The 18,213-nt window shown below is 42.5% G+C and overlaps 2 protein-coding genes across 13 annotated transcripts in view; one reads left to right on the top strand and one right to left on the bottom strand.

The window, feature by feature from the left end:
• FNIP2 (folliculin interacting protein 2) overlaps positions 1 to 18,213 on the bottom strand; it is a 92,853-nt gene that overhangs the window by 30,592 nt on the left and 44,048 nt on the right. For 8 of the 10 annotated variants that reach the window (XM_021396690.1, XM_021396691.1, XM_021396696.1 and 5 more), the window contains one exon: positions 13,875 to 17,651. The exons of 1 other annotated variant lie outside the window; for it this stretch is intronic. In XM_021396690.1, coding sequence (XP_021252365.1) covers positions 17,573 to 17,651 — 79 coding nt within the window. In that variant the 3' untranslated portion in view covers positions 13,875 to 17,572. Of the gene's footprint in view, positions 1 to 13,874; positions 17,652 to 18,213 lie in introns of those variants that run through there. One more of the 10 variants, XR_002438607.1, reaches the window with a different exon arrangement.
• Positions 1 to 18,213, top strand: part of C4H4orf45 (chromosome 4 C4orf45 homolog) — a 39,984-nt gene that overhangs the window by 19,857 nt on the left and 1,914 nt on the right. Inside the window, exon 4 of one of the 3 annotated variants that reach the window (XM_021396724.1) lies at positions 10,371 to 10,528. The exons of the other annotated variants lie outside the window; for them this stretch is intronic. Coding sequence (XP_021252399.1) covers positions 10,371 to 10,527 — 157 coding nt within the window. The 3' untranslated portion in view covers position 10,528. The remainder of the gene's footprint in view (positions 1 to 10,370; positions 10,529 to 18,213) is intronic. 3 annotated transcript variants of the gene reach the window in all.

Genomic DNA, 18,213 nt, shown 5'->3' with positions numbered 1-18,213 from the left:
TCTCATTGGCCCAGCTAAGCATTTTTTACTTTTTTCAAAGAGATGTGATGAAAATACTGCAGCTCATTTCACTCCCTTTTCGCATGTCAGTAACTCCTAACTTCAGGCTACCCGGTAGCAAATCAGTGGGAGCCAAGATTTAATATCTGCAGCAGCTGACTAACCTGGGATACAACAAATCTTCTTGCAGATTTACAGAAGAGAATAAAGAATGAAAACCAGCTCAGTCCCTTTGTTCCCACTGCAGTCTTCACTCTTGTAAAAGGCAGGTCAATTTCATATAACCACAACAGCAAGCCGGTACAACAGAATACATTAAAAACACATTTGTTCTGTAAAAGAATACCGTTTCACAAAAGGTCATGCTTTCAGTATTGAGGAGGCTGCTAGTCACAGCAAAATGTCAATACAACATATCACAAAGCATCAACTTGCCTGTTCCCTGGCTGCCTCAGCAACAAAAAATGAGACAGACAGTATTCACCTACCTCCTCAGATACTGAAATATTCAGTCATAAATTAAGAATACATACTACTGAATATTTTAAAAGAGGCACGTGTGAAATAAGACACGTAGCCTGTAGAGTGGATAATATATGAGAAATGCATTGTTAAGAGTCTCCTCAGGAAAAAAACAACAATAATCTTGGAAAAAAAACCTAGTAACTATTCTGAAAATATTTCATTGTTTTTAGGATAGTTGTATGTAGTAGTCCACAGCATTTATTTAGGAGAAGGGGACTCAGCACTAAACTTTTAAGTATTTAACGCAAACTAACATTTCTTCAGTTCCAGGGAGGTTCCCCTCCCTCCCCAATCATAGAATCACCAAGGCTGGAAAAGACCTCCAAGATCATCCAAGTCCAACCGTCCACCTATCACCAAGAGTTCTCATTAAACCATGTCCCTCTACAAAACGCCTGCAGCACAGTGCTGTTTCCAGTGAGTGTAAAGATGTTTCCATAGATGGACATCTCTTTTGCGTTCTCAGCCATGGCTCCCAAGTGCTATTTCCTATCAGTTTGGCCTGCTTTCTGCAAAGTCTCCAACACCTTTGGAAGGTGATGTTGATGCTACAAGAAAATTCACCTTTAACCTGGGGTTAAATTTATGGCATCACATAATTGGCAGCCTCCTACTGGATAGCTCTTTGCCCATTTCTCTCTTACGTAGTTAGTAAACAAAGGAAGAGAGTAGTGCTGATTACACTGACTAAGTTTTTATCTTTTTAAGATGTCCTTCGAGTGAAAAGCTGTATACTCGCCAGTCCAAGTAGGTGAGGAGGAAAATAGTATGACCTATGCTAACTGATCATTTTTATCACAGAATTGAGGAACAGTGAATTACATTGCTTCCCCATTACCAAAAAGGAAATCAGTGAAGGGAAAGGGTTTTGTTAGATCTCACACCTTGCAACTCAGGACAAAAGACTTGAAGTTTCTCAAGCTTGCCATTATGATGCAGTTGTACTTCAGCAGTTTCCACCTGACCAAGTCCTACAGCTCGGGGCAAGCAGGTCATTATCCTCAGGAGAAATCTATCAGAATTTGTCAAGTAAATGCAGTGAATATCCCACAGCATTGCAGGCACTCCACATCCTTTGAACAGCTAAAGGGCAGACCAAGCCTAGTGATGAGAAGGTATAGAAACCACATGAAGTGAGAGAGGATGGCTGTGAAGGTGGGAACAGATAAGAATAGGAGGACCCCGAAACAAAAGCAGGAGCAGAGTATGGGGGAAAAGGCTGTAAGCCAGGAGGAGACAAGGCAGAAGGTAGAGAGGTAGAGATGGAAACTGAGAAGGTCTTTCTTTTATCAGTCCCCTCCCACACATATTTTCGTTCAGAACCTGACAAGCAACAGACAGTTCTTGAGCCTCAACATAGCACTGCTAGCAAACAGCTTTAAAACCCAAGAGGGAAAAAACAAACTTTTTTATTCCCCTCAATTCCTAACTACAATGTTGCCTTCCACATCCTTATTGCTATCTTACTTTTTCCAATGTAGTAACAAAAATCTTTACTGCAGCAGCACTGAAAGATTATTGTATTTGTCTCTTAGCCCAATCATGGTAGGAAGGCAAATAATCAACCAAGAGTTGACAACCTAGAAATTCTTATTTCAGAATAGTACGCAGATAATTTCTCATCCCGCTATAGGTTTATATGCGTACCTACATCTTCGACATCAACTGAGGATCAATCCATGCAATTTACAAAAAAAAGTGGTAACAAATGCTCTCTTACTCAAGGCAAGTTTTGAGAGAGAATCAGTGCTCCAAATGGCAAAATACTCAGACAAAAGCACTGATGATAACTACTACGGGTACGAGCTTTTAGATGGCTTATAACACAGCCAGTTTGGTTCAGCAAGAAAACAGGTTTGGGGCTGGTTAGCTGAGATTTTTTTGCTGGTTTTGTGGTTAAGGATAGCCAGATGGATAAGGATTTTATTATAGGTATTGGCAAGTCAATGCTGCTGAAAGGCTGACATACGAAGTGCTGACTCAAAGTTGGAACATCAGATTTTCATCAATACTAAATTTAAGCAGCATTTCTGGAACTGTAGCCAGGATGTGCCACCACAGTTTGCATATAACCTACCTCAAAGGAAGGACAACCGCAAAGATCAGGAATTATTGTGTCTTAAGTGAAAAGGATTAGCAAGGAGCATTCATCACAAAGGAAAAGCCAGAACCCTTGAGAAGTTGTGTGTGCAAACGTGTACACTAGGTTCTGCTCAAGAGTGTGCATGCCCAGCTTGCAAGGAGCACATCTCACATCATTCATCAACGCAATTCCTGACTTTCTAACTCAACACTGAAAACAGTCTTGGCTTGGGAGGCCTGACCCAAAGCAATCCAGCTGGAAATGAGTCATCTCCCCAGCAGTCACACGTGGGTGACATTCATCTTTGTTTCCTCATTTGTAGTATAGGCAGCCACTTTCATTCCCAAAAGATCTTGTCTCGCAGTTTCCCTTTTGAGACAGTACAGTAAGGGAAAGAGCTAAGTAATCTATTCATGGGCGTCAAACAGTACACCCGAAACTGTATATGCACTGACAGGTGCCTGCCTGGGAGAGCTGCTCAGCTGTGTAATTTTAGTTATGCCGGGATAAGCAGGGGGAGAAAATGCCATGGAGAGGGCAGGGGTAGCAGAGAAAGGATTCTGGTTAGTGAGAGAATAGCCTGATCAGCCTGTGCAGCATGACATCTCGTTGCTAACATAAGAGATGTAAAATTGTACCATTAATATCACTTGATCTTCAGTAATTAAACATCTCCCAAGAGCATCTCCTCTCATTGAAACAGCAGTTCCTTCTGCACGTGGCCCCTATCTCTCCACCTGCACAGAACCAACACAACAATTGGTGAGAGGGCAGGGGGCTCAGAAAAACAAGCAGCAAGCGCCTGCATTTGAGACATAACAGAAACATCCACATTTTCCTGACTAATCAGGGCTTTTGGTCAGGAGGCATCAGGAATGAGGCCAGTTTGGAAGCTCCTTGAGGTGCGTGCTCAGCTCGCAGTACCTCCCCACACTCAGCAACACAGCTGGAAGCCATCAGCAGCCCAGCTTGGGCCCATGACATCACTGTGGCATGGAGCACATTTTTCACATACTGAGAAAGCAGGGATGTGTCCTGCCAGCCGGGGGAGTTTGGTCTGTAGACTGAGTATACTGCAACCCCTCTTCAGTTCTTCTGAAAGAAGGGGCTGAGGCAGCTGACCATAAGTTGTGCTTATCACTGCTGTCAGCCGCTTTACAAAACACGCAGAAAATTCACAAAGGCTGGGTGAAGAAGGCACAGAGTTACCTGGGAGCCTGTGGAGCAACACTGTGCTGCACATCATCGCAGGTGGGCTCATGGAAGATGTCTTAGTTTCAACTGGGACAGAGCTTTTTTCTTCATAGTACCTGGGATGATGCCATGTTTTGGTTTTAGGAGAAAAACAATGCTGATAGCATACCTATGTTTCCAGTTGTTGCTTAGCAGTGCTAAAAGGAGCCAAGGATGTTTTACTTTTCTCACTTTCTTCTGCCATCCTACCAAGGAAAGGAGGCCCAAGTAGCGGAGAGGGGACAGAATCAGAACAGGCAACTTAAATTGTCCAAAGAGATATTCCATACCATATGACATCATATGAAAGGCAAGTTCTGTAAGTGGGGGGACTGCCTCGGGATCAGTCAGCAGATGGTGAGAACCGCTTGTACAGCACTTGTTACATACAATCATATGAATATTTCTATAGCCAGAACTATTATCCTTTTCTTTTTTCTCTATCATAGTAAATAGTTTTATCTCAACCCATGAGTTCTCCTTTTTTTTTTTTCTCCATTCTCTCCCTCATCCCACTGGGAAAGGGGGAGTGAGTGAACAATTGTGTGGTGCTGAGCCACCTGCAGGGTTAAACCACAACAGCCATTTGTCAAATGAATCAGCCCAGGACTCTGCCTTCCAGCCTGACGGAAGGCATGCCAAGCACCAGGCTTAGCAGCCAGCTCCTCACCTGACTGTACCTTTGGGAACATTACAGTTGTCAAGGAATTTTGCAGTGCACTAAGAGGTTTTACAACCGCCAGGCAGACAGAGATGGTGAAAGAGCCCAGATGCATCAAGCTGAAGGATCAGCTCACCACGTCACTCTCGTGCCTTGCCTGCGGTTGATTGCCTGTGCCCAAGAGCACCATGCTGCTGAATCAAGAGAGGGGCTGCATTTGGGGCTCAGAGAAGGGAAACAAATGTGAGCACCCTTACAATGGAGCATGCTGCTGGCAGCCCACAGCAAACAGAAAGAAGCTGTGTGTTAATAGAAGCTGTGGTTGTCCACCCAGTCTTCTTAAGAGCTGACACAGCAAAGTCCCATCTTTTGATTTCAGATACCATGAGGTCAAGCCTTGCTCATGACCTCTGAAAGGAGAAATACAGAGAACTGATCTTAAAAGTAAGATATGAGCTCTAAATTTAGAGTGAAATCCTTATTTCTGCAGATGTTTTAGCTGTTTGCACCTGCCTGCTGCACCTGTAAGAGCAAAGCAGAGAAGATACTTGCTCATGCAGTCCTGTGTTAAGATATTTAGCCAGAAACAAAAAGATCATACCTCATCCAGCAGCTCCAAAGAGGATATACTTGATTTTACACAACTATATCTCTGGAAGCAAGTCTTAGACATGGGAAGCTCTTACCAGTATCTGAAACTGTGTACTATGGATTAAGTGTGGTAAGCAATATGATTTCTAGCACATTCTGGCACAGAGCAATTGCAACACTGTCTGCATTCTACTCTGCAGCAGTCACACAGGAGGCAGCTGCTCAGCAAAGCAGACTTGGGCCAGGTTCTTTGGGTCTGAGCAATTTCTGATACCCTCCTGCCTGCAGAGTTAGGCTATCAACATGCTTTCCATTCCAAGTTTTAAAGTTCAGATGTGCAACAGGTAGTTTTAAATTGTTTTTTTTCACTGCATCAAGAAGCCCTGGGTGCCAGCAAGAGTGAAAGACAGAAGGCAGCTTTATCTCTGTTGCTGGTTTAAAGGCAGCTTCTTAATAGCTGCCAGGTAACTTGGGCAAAGGAAGTGAGGTGCTAAGAGAATTACAGAAATTTCAGATTCGCTATGCTTGAAGTGAAATAACACACTGCAAAAGGTACAAAGACTCTGTTGTTTACCCAGTTGTGATAGCTGGGGTCTGAGATTTAAGGCTTTGGAGTGCAGCCACAGCCACTCGGGCATCATTTGACCTTGTTCCTAGCAGCCACTGCTCAGGGCCTGTGTGCTTCCTCAAGCTGTCCCTTCTCATTATGTATTTTTCCAGCTGACCCCACTGATCCCATCTGAAGCAGCTGAGTCACTGCAGTTCCTTGTACAGAGAAATGTCAGGCCTGACAAACAACAGCTGTAGCTCCAACAGAAGTCAGAAGGCCTTTTACATGGTGTTCTCTCCCACCACATCTCTGGGCAACCTGTCCCCATGCCTCAGCACCCTCACTGTAAAAAACTTCCTCCTTACACCCAAACCAAACATCCGCTTTTTTAGTTTGAAACTATTTCTCCTTCTCCTATCAGCATTGACCCTGCTAAAGAGTCTGTCCCCTTCTTTCCTGTAGCTCCCCTTTAGATACTGACAGGCTGCTCTCAGGTCACCTCACAGCCTCCTCTTCTCCAGGCTGCACAGCCCCAGCTCTCAGCCTGTTCTCATAGGAGAGGTGTTCCATCCCTGGAATCACTTTTGTGGCCCTCCTCTGGATGAGCTCCAACAGCTCCATGTCTCTCCTGTACTGAGGACTCCACATCTGGACACAGTTCTCCAGGTGAGGCCTCACAGCGCAGAGGGGCAGGAGCACCTCCCTGGCCCTGCTGGCCAAGCTGCTTTGGATGGAGGCCAGGATACTGTTGGCTTTCTGAACTGCTTAGTTAATCTTTTCTCTATAGTGACCTTACTCTTACCCAAGCAGGCAGCAGGAAGCCATTTTGCAGCTGCTGTACCTAACAGACCAGCAGCCTCCCGTGCCTGAGTCACTGGCAGTCACAGTAGTCTCTCACTACATACCATGAGTCTCTCTGTTGGAAGAAGGGCCACAGGACACCCTCACAACCACTGAGACATTGGGCTGCGCTGGCTCACCCTCCTACATTCCCACCCATGCTCCACAGTAATCAGGAGCAGGGTCACAGGTCAGAAACTGAGTGGATGTGCCCCGCACTTGTCTGAGCTTTACCAGTTGGAATTTTGTCGTGGTTAACAACAGCCACCTACACAGCGGGCTGCAGTGGTGGTGAGGGCCTGGAAGGAAGCAATGAGGATTTATGTCAGTACAATACCTTAGACACACTCCACTGGAATAAGAATCAGGTCCAATATGATGAACCATGAAGGGCAGTAGGGTCTGTAAGCCTGAGCTATTTGATGCCATTCTGGAGCAAGATAAGCAACCTGAAACCCTCTTTTACACTGACTGCGGCTAGGAAAAAGAATTGAGTTGGCAGCAGTTGCTGTGTCACAGCCAGCTGTCACCTTACTCATCCTTCAGGCTGCAGTCCCTGCTGCAGCTATGCTGAAGTACTGCAGGTGATGCTGGAAAGGGGAGCTCTGCTTCCCCCTCACCCTGCACCTGGCTGTGGATTCTTGGGGCAGCAGCAGCAGCTCTCAGTCCTGCTCCAAGATGGTACAAGAGGGAAGATTTCTGCCAGATCAGCAGCAGATTGGTTTCACTAACCCTCAGGGCAGGGCTCCAGTCCCACTGCTGCCCGAAGAGGACCCTCCTGAAAGGGCAGAGCTGTTGCCTTCATCAAGGGCAGCCACTTCCCAGGCATGTGCAGCAGCACCCATGCACCCCAGTGGGGAGCTCAGAGACCCAACCTCGCTGAAACCCAGCCTGCTGAACGCAAAGGTCAGAATAACACATCATCATCCCTGCAGCATTCCTTCCCAAAGCAGGCACCTCACCTTTCCATCTCTAGCTGTTGAACTTTTCACTTGTTCCCCTTGGCACCTGGAAACAACTCAGGTTACAAGCAGGTTTGACACTTGCTGTCCTCTTCAGGGACCTGTGGTGTCCCTCTACCGGTCGCTTTTACAAGAGCCACTAGTTAATCTCAAGCAGCCAGAAGAAATCATCCATCCAAAACTCTTTGTTTTGAGACATGGTTTATATCAACTATCCCCAAGGCACCTTGTCCCTATGGGGACACTCCACCCTCGCTCCCCAGCAGCTGGCCCATATCAGCTCCTGGAGAACAGCTGTAGGGACTGCCATGGCAACACACCCCCTTGGAGCAGGACCATCACATCTTTGTCAGTCACAGCCACTTTTGATGCTCTGATTCCCACCATACAGATTAAAATATGTAGCACCAAGATGGAATTAGGAACTCAGAACAGACGCTGCTACAGAGAACTGGAATTTACAACTCCATTTTACTTTGTTGCTCATTCTTCTTCTATTTCCTCCTGCCCCTACCCTACCCTTTCACGTAGTTTAAAGTCAATACATTGGTTGCAGAATTTCAGATTACACACGTGCTTCAGAGCAAATCCATATCATACCAGTTTTCTATACTCAGATAAAAAGATGTTAAGATTCTGCATTGCCAAAGAAGAATGCTTATTACAAATACCTGGCTCTTGAGTGCGTAAAAGCTAGCACATAAGCTGCTTCTGTGAAGCAGTGAGTTAACATCTTGCACACTCTACATGCCTGCCTCTAACACCTTCCCACTGCCTCAAACAAGAAGCTCATTCAGACACAACTGTTATCTTTCACTTCTGCCTTTATTTTCTTGAAAATGAGTGCTTCCTGAAGCAGATATCAGCTCCCGCTATTTCTCACTGAGTGTTGCCCACAGCCTGTCACAAGTTACTTTTTCTACACCATTAATGCATCCTAAGCCAAGAATAAAGATGCACAAGGGCAAAGAAACAGGTGCTTGGAAAACCAAAATATATTTCTTTGACAGCATCAGTCAGATTCTTTCAGCTAAACCTCTATACTCATACAGCCACCCTTGTAATTGTGCACCAACTTTTGAGGCAGCATGTAAGAATAAGGGAGTTAGTTCTCTCTCTTATTTCCCAAAAGATAGACAGATGCCTGGATTCCAGATGCTTTCTCTGAGTCTTACAGGACCTGCCAGGAAGGGAAAAGGGAAGAACAGGCTTCCCTGTAACACACACCCCCAGCCTGGCCAGCAGGACTGCCAGATGACAAATACATTAATTTAGGACTCAGATCAGGTGCTAACCTCAGCCCCAGCCTCCCTTGCATGCCTTCAACAATCACCTCACCCTTCTGTAACAAACTGTGGTAATTACCAGAACATCAGGAAAACAAACAGGAGCTTCTTTGATGTTGAGCTACAGACACAGGGTGAAAAAATCCTGCTCTGCTGCTGGTTAGATCTAATGGAGAACTCAGAATGGTGAATCAGCTCAGTTAGCTCAGCATGGTACTGAGATTAAGCCATGATACAGAGTGATTATGGAGAGGTACGAGGTCTCCTGAGCACATCTTGTGCTATTGGGATGCTTTATGCTCACTGCAGTGTGTAAAACCATCTCAAACTTCAGCAAGCCTGCTCTGAAATTCACAGTTGTGTTTCAACCTCAACATAGCTCCACTCAGCATCACAGCTGAGGACAAGGGTGTGCACAATGGCAGCCAACCATCACCAAACTACTGGAAGCATGACAATGCAAATGAAGTCTGTTGCTACCAGAAATGTCACCCCTGAGAGCTAGCAAGCTTAGCTGTGTGCAGAACTGTAGTTGCATGCTTTTTAGCACCACTCTCTTTTGCAGGAAAAAAAGAGTGCCCCTTGGTGCTACGAGCAACCAGCCAGCCTGTAGGTGCAGTTTGTTACTGGGGTTCTTTGGGATAGCTGCTTTGAGGGACTCTTGCTTCATGCACTCTGTTTCCAGGAACGGAACCCACCCAGCCTCCAGCTCACACCAGACCAAGGACTGCAGTCTCCTGAGCTCCAGCTGCAGCCTCCATACCACCTTGCTCTAGGGCTGGCAAAGCAGCTGCTATCAGCAAGGCAAGACATGCAGAAAAATATCACGTATTTTGATCAAAAACAGAGAAAGCTAATTTAGGAAGAAGCAAGGGGGGGAGGGAGTAAGCCAGCTTTTCTGTAAAGCTTAATATGATCCCAGAGATGAACTAGTTGGATTAGCTACTTAGCAGCAGTGCAGTTTAAACATCACAAGGCTCAGGAGAGGAAGCCTTTTGAAGATGGGAACAGCATTCCTGAATTACCTGCTTTCTCATCTACTGCGACTGCACTTGGGCACTCTAATCTGGGAAGCCATCAGCTCTTCAGAGCTCATTTGATGCAAATGTATGACAATGCACAGCTAGTCCTCCAACCACACCCACCAGACCATGAATTATCTACAACACTCTATTTGGCAGCATTACAAATGGGCATTGCATCTCTCGCCCTATGTGTTTCCCCAGTACTAAGCAACAGGCAAGATGACTGCATTCTTGCGAGAAGGAAATGGCATCGTGGAAAACCAGTGAAGGCTATCTCCCTTTTGGGGTGTAGCCATAGTTGGGCTTAACACAAATGTTTTAAATGCCAGGGGCCTGACAAACTCACTTGAAACGCTGGTGTTTAAGTTATGTCCCTCGTGGTAAGGCGCTGACATAGCTTGGTCACCACTTTGGGAGTTGCATCAGGTAGTTGCATCAGGTAGGCATGCGGAAGCCCCTGCTCAACAGGCCATCAGATTTGATGTCTCCAGGATGAAATGGCAGTTAAGCCCTATAGGAGACTGCAAGGCATTATTTAAAACAGTGAGCCAAAAGGGGAAAAAAAGTAACTTTTCCTCAGCACTCACTCTGTATTTATTTGATGTTCCCATTAGGCAGCCTCCTCCCTGTGTTCTTGAACAACAAGGCCGTGGGGCACGGGCCCAGCTGGCCTGGGATCTGGGCAGCTACAAAGGCTGCCTTCACTCCCACAGCAAGCAGGCAGTCATGATCCACACCCCTCCCGGCCACCAGCACAAAGGCAAAAGGTGAGGTATGTTCTCCAGCATTATTCAAATACCTGCACCACAGCTGCAGTACCCTTACAGCAACCCATCACCTGCAGATGGAAAGAGACTCTTGTTGGTCTGGAAATGTATGAGTATCAATTTCACAGCCACACCACAAGTGAATATCAAGAACATTGCACTCCCTAGGGAATCAAAAACAGTTAAAAATGCGTAATTCAAAACACTTATAGTTGTCAAAGCTGGAGGGAAGATCTTTAGGAGACTTATTCACCTTAAGGATAAATGGACCTTTACAAAGACAAAAAAAAATTGGCAACACTCCTATCTACAAGCACAGCCGCGCTCTGGGAAGACCTCAAACTTCAGAATAGATCCATATTTCTGCATCCACAAACATTTCTCTTCTCATAAGCTTACTGTCTCCATAGGAGACTCCTCATGGGAGTTTGTTCTCTCTCAAATACCATTTTGCTAGATCACAGTGGAATCTCTGAAGCTCCAAGCACAAGAAATCCAGTTTATGAGATTACATTTATTTTTATGCACTTGACTGTCACTCCTAAGCCCTTTGGCCTTGTATTGACCTTTCGGATTTCTAGGGAAGATGCTACTCATACTACTTAAACTGTTTTAGCTTTGGGATTGTGCCAAAGAGACAACTGACTACAACTATTATGAGCGTAATTTTCCAGCATGTGGATTAGTAGCATGTGGCCACTTAAGCTAACATTATATGGGATTGGAAGCCTTATAGGTCACAGTCTCATGGTTTATCACTCAGCTGCATATCCTCTATGTTCAAAATCCCATTTAACATTTTCAGTCCTGCTCTCTGTTCAATTGCATCAACACAGAAAGCCAAAGGATACAGTGTGTGGATGGTGAACAGAAAATTTCGTTTTATAGGACTTTCTCATTTAGTGAGGAGGGAGAAAGACTGCAGTAGAGTATTGGCACAAGACTTGGTTGCTTTGCAATACTGTTCATATTTACTTGTGTCTGCTATAGCCTTCAATTCCTCGTTACACATAGGGAGAGTCTCCTCACTGGTTCTGCAATCCCCTTTGCCACCTATTGAAAAGATGGGTTAAGTCCATTATGAGTAATATTAATAATTTAAGTTGGTGGGGTTTTTTTGTTTGCCTTTGGAGTGGTTTTGTTTGTTTTAAAAACAAAGCATGGAATTTGTAGCAGGATTGGGGATTTTTTGAGATCTGGATGTTATTTTCTATTTTACAGTTGCCAGTCTTAAAGGCTCTTTGCCTGTCCTTTCAGGTGCACCACAACTATTTATTAACACAGCTCTCCACCCTTTCCTAGTGCTTGGCCATCTTACACTGGTCAGTCTTTACATCTGCCCCTTGCTAATCTGCCAGACTTCCACACCATATGAAGACTGGAAGAGACTGGTTAAGTGTTCTTTAGAGAAAAAGCAAAGCCTCTTGACATGAACAACAGCAGAAATATAATTAAATATAATTTTTATTTAATTGTTTACGTCAGAGCAAAGAAACTTCTTGGGACCATCCAAACTCTGAGTGGAAGCCAAGGTTCCTGCCCTGCACAAACCACGGAGCCAATCCAAAGATAAACAAGTATCAAAGACATCAGGAGTTGGATTCCATCTCATTCCTTTTCTCCTACTCCTAGCTGAGGGGTCCTGCACCTTCCTTTGCCCTATCCTAGCATTTACATGAACCAAATTCTACTTGTTCATTCAGCAGAGAACCATTAACACTACTTCAGGAAAACTGCACTTGCACACAAGTGAGCCAGTGAGCTCCAGAGCAAGTGACAATAGCCTGCAGATGCAGCTGGTATGACAGAAATAAAAGGCTGGACACAGCAACGGTGCTTTTGCCATGTTAAGGTGGTTGGAATTAAACTGCTGCAAGCTTTCTAATTTAAGCACAGAATAGGAAGGCAGCTACACAATTTGCCAAGAGGACAGCTGGACTAGGGTTACAGTTCACCACAGCATTACCATTTCAATGTACTTTTCACACTAAGGGAAAAACATGGACACTAAGAAAACACAGACACCAAGTTTGGTTAGTAACTATAGTAAGTCACTATCTGTGCAGATGTACGAACTACACAGGAGTGGTAGTAGACAACGCAACAGACATTTCCCCTTACTTCAGCTGTATGTATACAACCATTAAGTATCTTTGAGCATATGAAAGTAAATAGATCTATTTCCAAGCACTTCAAAATTGATATTCACTGCAGCCAGACCAGAAAGCCAGGTATATTCACAGCACTGCAGAAAGCCCTTGATACCAAAGTTTTCTTTTGTTTTTTTTTTTTAATTATTTTATTCACAATCCTTAATATCCTAATAGCTTGGCCAACAAAGCAAGTCTCAGAAATGTCAGTCTACAGGGAAAAACACTGCAAGACCCACCTGTTCAGAGACGTTGAACATAGTTCCAGTTGATCCTCTCATCTCCACTTTTACTTGATTAATACGGAGATTCCAGTAAGCTGCAGAGCCTGAAGAGTTCCACAGATCCCAAGCTTCTAATGTTGCGAGCTGCTCATTGCCCTTCGAGGTAGCATCCAGCCAACAGTTTTAAACAGAGCAGCTTTCACAAATGAAAATCAGAAGGATGTTGCATGTGCTTACAGTATGGACTCTGCTTTTTTCAGTCTACAGTACTAAACTGAAACTCTGGTCATGGAGAGTTTGACAAATTGAAGACTTCCTTATTTAAACATAAAACTAATTCATAGAATCATAGAATTGGCCTGGGTTGAAAAAGACCTCAAAGATCACCCAGTTTCAACCCCCTGCCGTGGGCAGGGTCGCCAACCACTAGACCAGGCTGCCCAGAGCCACGTCCAGCCTGGCCTTGAATGATTCCAGGGATGGGGCATCCACAATCTCCTTGGGCAACCTAATTCATTTAAGTCCACCAACAATTTCATTTTCTGGTACACACACAGTGGCACTCATTTTCTGTTAGACTGAGTGATTTCAATGTAGAAAAAGGATATATCATGCAATAGTGGCATTCTTCTGACAGCTCTTTTCAAATACATTTGAGCTCAGTGCCAGCCTCCAAAGAGCCTACAACAACAGTCAGGGTTCTTGGCTTTCCACTATTACTTGCAGTTGGTTAACTTTGCTAGAGTTTTTTTTTTTTTTTTTTTTAAATACACACATAGAGTAAGGCTTCCAAAGCTGTGAATAGCATTTGATTAAGTTTCAAATCTTGGAAAGCCTTCCTGTTGGATGATTCTTGCAGCTCGCACTTATGTCACTAATAGGTCACTGGATGCCTGTGCACTATTAGCCATCAGTTACAAAAACAAGCACAACTTCTGAAGAAGTTTTAAAAAAGAAGATACGAAATACCACTTACATTAATTTCAGAAAGTTTATTGCACCAAAGAAATTTCTATTTTGCAAAGAAATAGACCGAAGTGATAGTGTACATAAACAACTATATGAAAAAAGCCATCAAAAACATGTAGTCTGACATCAGTATTCAGTCATTCCTAAATAAAAAAAACTTGTGTTCTCCAAACATGCAAAATAGCAACACATTTTTATCTACCGTGGAAATCCTACTGTGTATGACAAATTAGCATACTTGATATAAAAAAACACATCAAGTGCATTCAGCAGTTCAGACTTAGGTTTGATCCGGGTGGTCCTTTTAACTCAAGTAGAATTTATACTTGAGGAATAACTGATCTTTTTGTGTAAACTATATACAAGAGTTTGGTGCATCTAAAAAGGCTTTTTGACTTTTAAAAATGCATTCAGTAGGGGGTGGGGAAGACTGATCTGCAACTCTGAAAATGTAATTAGAAAAATGAATTAAATAATTATAAAGTATGTATTTGTTTATTTTGGGCAGAAGACAGTTGCATACATTAGATCAGAAAGTACCTATTAAAATAATTCAATCTTGGTATTGTTTCAGGTTAAGGAATTCATTAAAATGCTACAAAATTTAGTAGTTCATTCCTCCCCTCTGTGTATCAATGCTGAGCCTCGCCTGAAAGAAAAAGAGAATACATTCCTGAAATTGCATTGTGTAAACTGAATTTATGTGGGATTTTGGAAAGACTGTGTACTCCCACTTAAAGTATGCATTTATTAAGTTTACAGAAAAACCTACATAATACTGATAAAAACTTTGGAGTATTTGAAAACTAAGCTACATTATCAACTTCAAACTCCTCTGTACATTCATATCATCTCATTCAATTAAAATAAAAACAGAAACATGCCCTATAAGATGTCTAACAACATCTGTAAACACTGTCATGCCACATAAACAGCAAGATGCTACCAAAAACAAGTTAAAGATTGAGTCAAAAAAGCCCTAGAAGGTGGAATCCCATCAACTGAGGTAGTAAATTTGGAGAAGGGAAAAAGATATGTATTTAACTTTCTTTAGACTAAAGCCTTTTAACAGTAATAAAGATTTCACATTGAATTCTCCCTCCCCAAACAAAAAACTGTCAGAACAAGGTAGTTCTTCATATAATTTCTGAAGAGCAGCAAAATGTTTGAGAAAGCAGCAAGAACTATAAAGTTTTAGCCCGGGCTGAAGAAATTTGAAGCACTTTGACCATCAGCTCATGTCACCCCTAGATTAGTTCAATGTCTTGCCAAAAGGCAGATTATTATTATTATTTTTTAATAGTCTGTGTAGTAAAATCAATGTTACCGGTTATGGTATCAGCCTTCAAATCACTGAATGTGTTGCAAGAAAGCCAAAGTCAGCCAACTCTATAATAGCAATGGCGTTTCTACACACTTCTTTCAAGAACTGTCAGTCTGTTCACATAAAAACCCAACTAATGCCTTACAAAAACTGGAACTGTCTTTTAATAAATTCAACAATTAAGAATGACATGAAATAGATGAAGTACATGAGAATTTGTATATACACTCAGAAGGAGATTCACAGTCCTATGCACATGCACCCACACACTCCCCATACAGGGACAGTTCAGGAATATGCAATTTGCGCTATGGTTCTTACTTTGTCTTGACCTTGTGAAATAGAGTGATATCTGCTAACAGATGCAGAGAGAAGCTTCTTTCTAGCAAATAGAAGGATTCACAGACCAAAGAAATGAAAAATTTGCTTAATTATTTGCAGTAGGAGTAGGCCTGAATCATAGAAAGATTTTAGCCTCAGTAGGCAGAACACCAGAGACAAGCCCATGAAAATACAATAAAAGAAACATCTGGAATGTCAGATAAGAAAGCCAGCATATAAGGAACAGATTTAGAATCTTTGTATCAGAATAGTAGGTATCCCTCTACTTGGAAACAACCCCTCTTCACAGTAGGTCAGTCTACCCATTTCCCCTTGAAAAGCAACACGCGGTTAATCAAGACCCCAATCACATTTAAGCAACTCACAATATGCACATTTCATTGTTTCAAATCATTGAAAGTTTACTGTAGAAAAGTCCAAACATCAAGGTAGTATGAAATAAAACCACTTTTAATAAAATTGCATCCCTTCAGTGTTAAAAATCTCCAATCACCAACGAGGACAACAAATAACTGGTGACCAGAAGTTTCTCAGTTCGCTATTCCCAAACAATTGTTTTGCCAGCAACTCACTTGCAAGCTGTCAATTTCAGACCTCATTCATGCTGGCTCAGAACAAAACAGTCCAACATTTATTTTTTCCTTTTCCTTAAGAATGCTTCTTTTGATTCTCTGTTCTTTCCTCAGTCTGGTCCATAGTTTCACATCCAGCTCAACAGTGCTTTATGCAAAGTTTTTTTTTTCTTTAACATTCATGTTGTTACCAACATGAAAACAGTAAAATACAAAATTTCATTTTGCTTTCTAGAAATATAGGAGGCCAGTATCAACTCATGGAGAAGTAGTTTCTGGTCTCAAAGCAGTTAATCTATTAAGGAAAGGCACCTGTATGATAGTTTAAGATTTATGTAGAATCAAAAAAGGGTAATTGCAAACATTCATAGCAATATAAAATACTGGGGGGGGTTGCCCTCTACATTTCATTTTACTGTAAGCAATGCTCCCTTTTTCTGCCTACTTATAGCGACAACTCATAACTAGAAAGAAGTAATACTTTTGCCTGAAGATTCCACAAAGATTCTTCCCCCCAGTAAGATTGTCTTCAGTTGGTGCCAATTGTCTGGTGTACATGCGTACACACATGCACTACAGCACTGGTATCATACAGAAGTTAGTCAAATTCATACTCCTCAGTGATAGCAATACTTGATGACACCAAAACATAGGTTGAATTCATACAGAAACTCAAAAAGGTATTGAAGTTGCATCAGCAACAGATGTAAACTTGTAGCAGAAATTCCATAAGGCTTTCCTACACAAAAACCTCAGAAGTTCATTCCATTTTCAGGGTAGAAATGCTTCTAGCCGTAAGCCATTTGAATACCTCCTTATTAAAAGAGAAGCAGCTGCAGCTTTCTTAATTTCTTGTCCTTCAAGGATTAAGTCACATCACCTCATGCACAGCTCCATTTCCAGATAACATTTGGCTGCTAAATACAGGTTCCTTGATCTGAGTTGGTCACTTTTACTATACAAAATCATGCTTATGCTCTGCAAGAAAGTCACGTTCCATCTAATATACTTGTGTATAGGAATGCTATATACATAGTTTACAGCTTTTCCTCCCCAGCAAAGAAACATACACCACACCACACTCAGAAGCACAGCGTGATGAAATCCTCTCCAGCCCACTTGTTCTTTAACTGTTACTTCATTGTTTTGAGCAGCATTTTGGATGGCAGCTCAGTCTGCCACATAGTGTTAGCTTTTGTCCTCTCATTAAAAACAAAATGCAAGGATGCAGTCACTAAGTCAGAAGAGAGATTGTAAGAAACACCTGAATGCCTTTTAGGTTATGTAAACTGAAGTCCTCCAACCAAACATCCAGCTGGAATCAGAATGGAAAGGTGGTAGAAGGTACAGTTATCACCTGCTTTTCTCAGTGTTCCCCTTTTACAAATGTTTGGCACCTCTGTTCCTCTTCCAACATGCCCATATTCTATATTTTAAGGGAATGACTATCCCTTTTAAGGGAATGACTTTATAAGAGTATTTGAGCAACATATGGGGAATGAGTACTTGCTATAGCAGCCAACAAAGGCAAGTCATTGGATTCAATCCTAGGAAAAAAAAACACAAAGAGACTTAAAATATACAATCACTTTCACAAAGTAAGAGAAACAAGAGGATATTCCTCATCCACTTCAAGGAAATTCAAACTGCATTGCTATAATCAAGGTCATTGTTTAATTATTTGTTCCTAATGTACCAGCAAAAGCATAAGATACTTGAAAAAAAACAAACAAGTATACTACCATTTGAGTGAAAAAAAACACTAGTATTACATTTTGCTACATCATCTCTTGTACTACAAATAAGAACTTTCATTTATTCACTCATCCTTAAACCTTAGCTTGCAGTCTTTGCTGTCAGTAGGCATCACGAAGCCCAGCCAAAAGAAAATATTCAACATCAACTGCTGGAAGGCTGCATTTCATGTCTTGGATACAACTTAGTTGACTATAACGTAGCTCTTCATCAAGAATGACCAGAAGCTGGAAGTATCAGTTACACAATAAGAGCAGCATAAAGAATGCCTCTCAGATGCAATGCTCTGTTCCACTCATTTTCAGCCTAACGCTTGTCAGAGGCCAGAACATGTTTATTTACATTTATACACAT

This window comes from Numida meleagris, chromosome 4, assembly GCF_002078875.1.
Source record: "Numida meleagris isolate 19003 breed g44 Domestic line chromosome 4, NumMel1.0, whole genome shotgun sequence".
NCBI classification, from domain to species: domain Eukaryota; kingdom Metazoa; phylum Chordata; class Aves; order Galliformes; family Numididae; genus Numida; species Numida meleagris.
This window is presented reverse-complemented; position numbering and strand designations above follow the sequence as displayed.